General features: G+C 46.3%; 1 protein-coding gene across 1 annotated transcript in view; it reads left to right on the forward strand.

The window, feature by feature from the left end:
* LOC138965713 (uncharacterized) overlaps positions 1–2500 on the forward strand; it is a 7940-nt gene that overhangs the window by 2517 nt on the left and 2923 nt on the right. Inside the window, exon 3 of the mRNA XM_070337894.1 lies at positions 1802–1930. Within this exon, the coding sequence (XP_070193995.1) occupies positions 1813–1930 (118 nt within the window). The 5' untranslated portion in view covers positions 1802–1812. The remainder of the gene's footprint in view (positions 1–1801; positions 1931–2500) is intronic.

Here is a 2500-nt window from a genome sequence, read left to right on the forward strand (position 1 = left end):
CAGGGGGTGGTCTGGGTCTAGTCTATCCTGCCCCAAGCAGGGTGTGGTCTGGTTCTAGTCTATCCTGCCCCAAGCAGGGGGTGGTCTGGTTCTAGTCTATCCTGCCCCAAGCAGGGGGTGGTCTGGTTCTAGTCTATCCTGCCCCAAGCAGGGTGTGGTCTGGTTCTAGTCTATCCTGCCCCAAGCAGGGGGTGGTCTGGTTCTAGTCTATCCTGCCGCAAGCAGGGGGTGGTCTGGGTCTAGTCTATCCTGCCCCAAGCAGGGGGTGGTCTGGTTCTAGTCTATCCTGCCCCAAGCAGGGTGTGGTCTGGTTCTAGTCTATCCTGCCCCAAGCAGGGGGTGGTCTGGGTCTAGTCTATCCTGCCCCACGCAAGGGATGATCTCGCTGGGTCTAGTCTATCTTGTCACAAGCAGGAGTTCTGGGTCTAGTCTATCCTGCCCCACGCAAGGGATGATCTCGCTGGGTCTAGTCTATCTTGTCACAAGCAGGAGGTCTGGATCTAGTCTATCTTGTCACAAGCAGGAATTCTGGTAGTCTATCCTGCCACAAGCAAGAGGTGACCTGGGTCTAGTCTATCCTGCCACAAGCAAGAGGTGACCTGGGTCTAGTCTATCCTGCCACAAGCAAGAGGTGACCTGGGTCTAGTCTATCCTGCCACAAGCAAGAGGTGACCTGGGTCTAGTCTAACCTGCCACAAGCAAGAGGTGACCTGGGTCTAGTCTATCCTGCCACAAGCAAGAGGTGACCTGGGTCTAGTCTATCCTGCCACAAGCAAGAGGTGACCTGGGTCTAGTCTATCCTGCCACAAGCAAGAGGTGACCTGGGTCTAGTCTATCCTGCCACAAGCGGAAGTTGACCTGGGTCTTATCATTCCTACTACAAGCAGGAGGTGGTTTGGGTCTAATCTATACTTTCAAAAGCAGGGGTCTGGGTCTAGTCTATCCTGCCACAAGCAGGGGGAGGCATGGGGCTAGTCTATCCGGCCTGCCACAATCAGGAGGTGGCATTGGTCTAGTTCTTGGCTCTCTTTGCTTGGCATGGTCATTTGGTCAGTATGGACACACATCGGGGAAAGTGAAGATGGTTTTATTATGCTGCAGAAGTTCGTTTCTTTCCTTGTTAGTCTAGGATATAGTTGAATTCTTTAAAGGCAGGAATTTGGTAATCCAAAATATGATAGTGATTTCTACGATTGAAATTGCCAAAAGCAACTTAACTATCAATCACCAAAACAAAAGGGCAATCAAACCTTTAATCAAGGAACACACACAGACACAGACACAGGCACACAGACACACAGACACACACACACACACACACACGCACACACACACGCACGCACGCACACACACACGCACACACACACGCACTCACACACACACACACACACATACGCACACGCACACACACACACGCACGCACACACACACACACACACACACACACACACATACACACACAAGCACACACACACACACAAACACACAGACAAACACACACACATACAGACACACACACACACACACACACACACACACACACATACACACATACACACACATACACACACAAGCACACACACACACACACACACAAACACACACACACAAACACATAATAATACACACAGGCAATCTTCGACAAAGCATTTCACCCTCAAAGCTTACTACTGTAATTGGTGAGTTTTGTCATTAAACATTCTAGTCGAAATTAAACTGTTCTTTTTTCCAGGTTCATTTTTTTTCTCTCTACGCGTTGTCTTATTTCTTCTGTTTTTGTTTTGTTTTTTTACATCTCCAGCCTCCCCCACCATGCAGGACTCAGCCCCTACAGTCAGTCCAGAGCCTTCCCCTCTGAGACAGGCATCTTCCAACGAGGACCACATCTACATTGATATACTAGACCCAGATGACATCTATGATGTGGAAAGTAAGTACAACAGACTCAGCCCTTATTCCAATGATGATGCTCACAGGGAGCCATATGTGCAGTTGACGGCACAGACACGTGTCGTCAACACGCCTGCATCAAGTGCCGATTAGGTCAATACTGAACTTTCTGTTTAGAGAGAGTTTAATAATACAGTAATGTCACAGCATGATCTGATGTGCAACAAGCATTACTAGTCGCATACAATCAACCCCAATTCTAACCAGTACAATACAATACAATACAATACAATACAATACAATACAATACAATACAATACAATACAATACACTACAATACAGTACAATACAATACAATACAATACAATACAATGCAATGCAATGCAATGCAATACAATACAATACAATACACTACAATACACTACAATACACTACAATACAATACAGTACAATACAATACAACGTAGAACAAACTAGTACAGTGCTATACAAACCAATATATATCAATGCCATAACAAACGGTTCAAGAAACCATGACTGTGACAGTTCGTAAAGAGAACAATTGTGTGATGCAAACAGTGCACACAATTATGATGCTGATTGTCATTGA

This window comes from Littorina saxatilis, linkage group LG4, assembly GCF_037325665.1.
Source record: "Littorina saxatilis isolate snail1 linkage group LG4, US_GU_Lsax_2.0, whole genome shotgun sequence".
In the NCBI taxonomy this organism is placed as follows: domain Eukaryota; kingdom Metazoa; phylum Mollusca; class Gastropoda; order Littorinimorpha; family Littorinidae; genus Littorina; species Littorina saxatilis.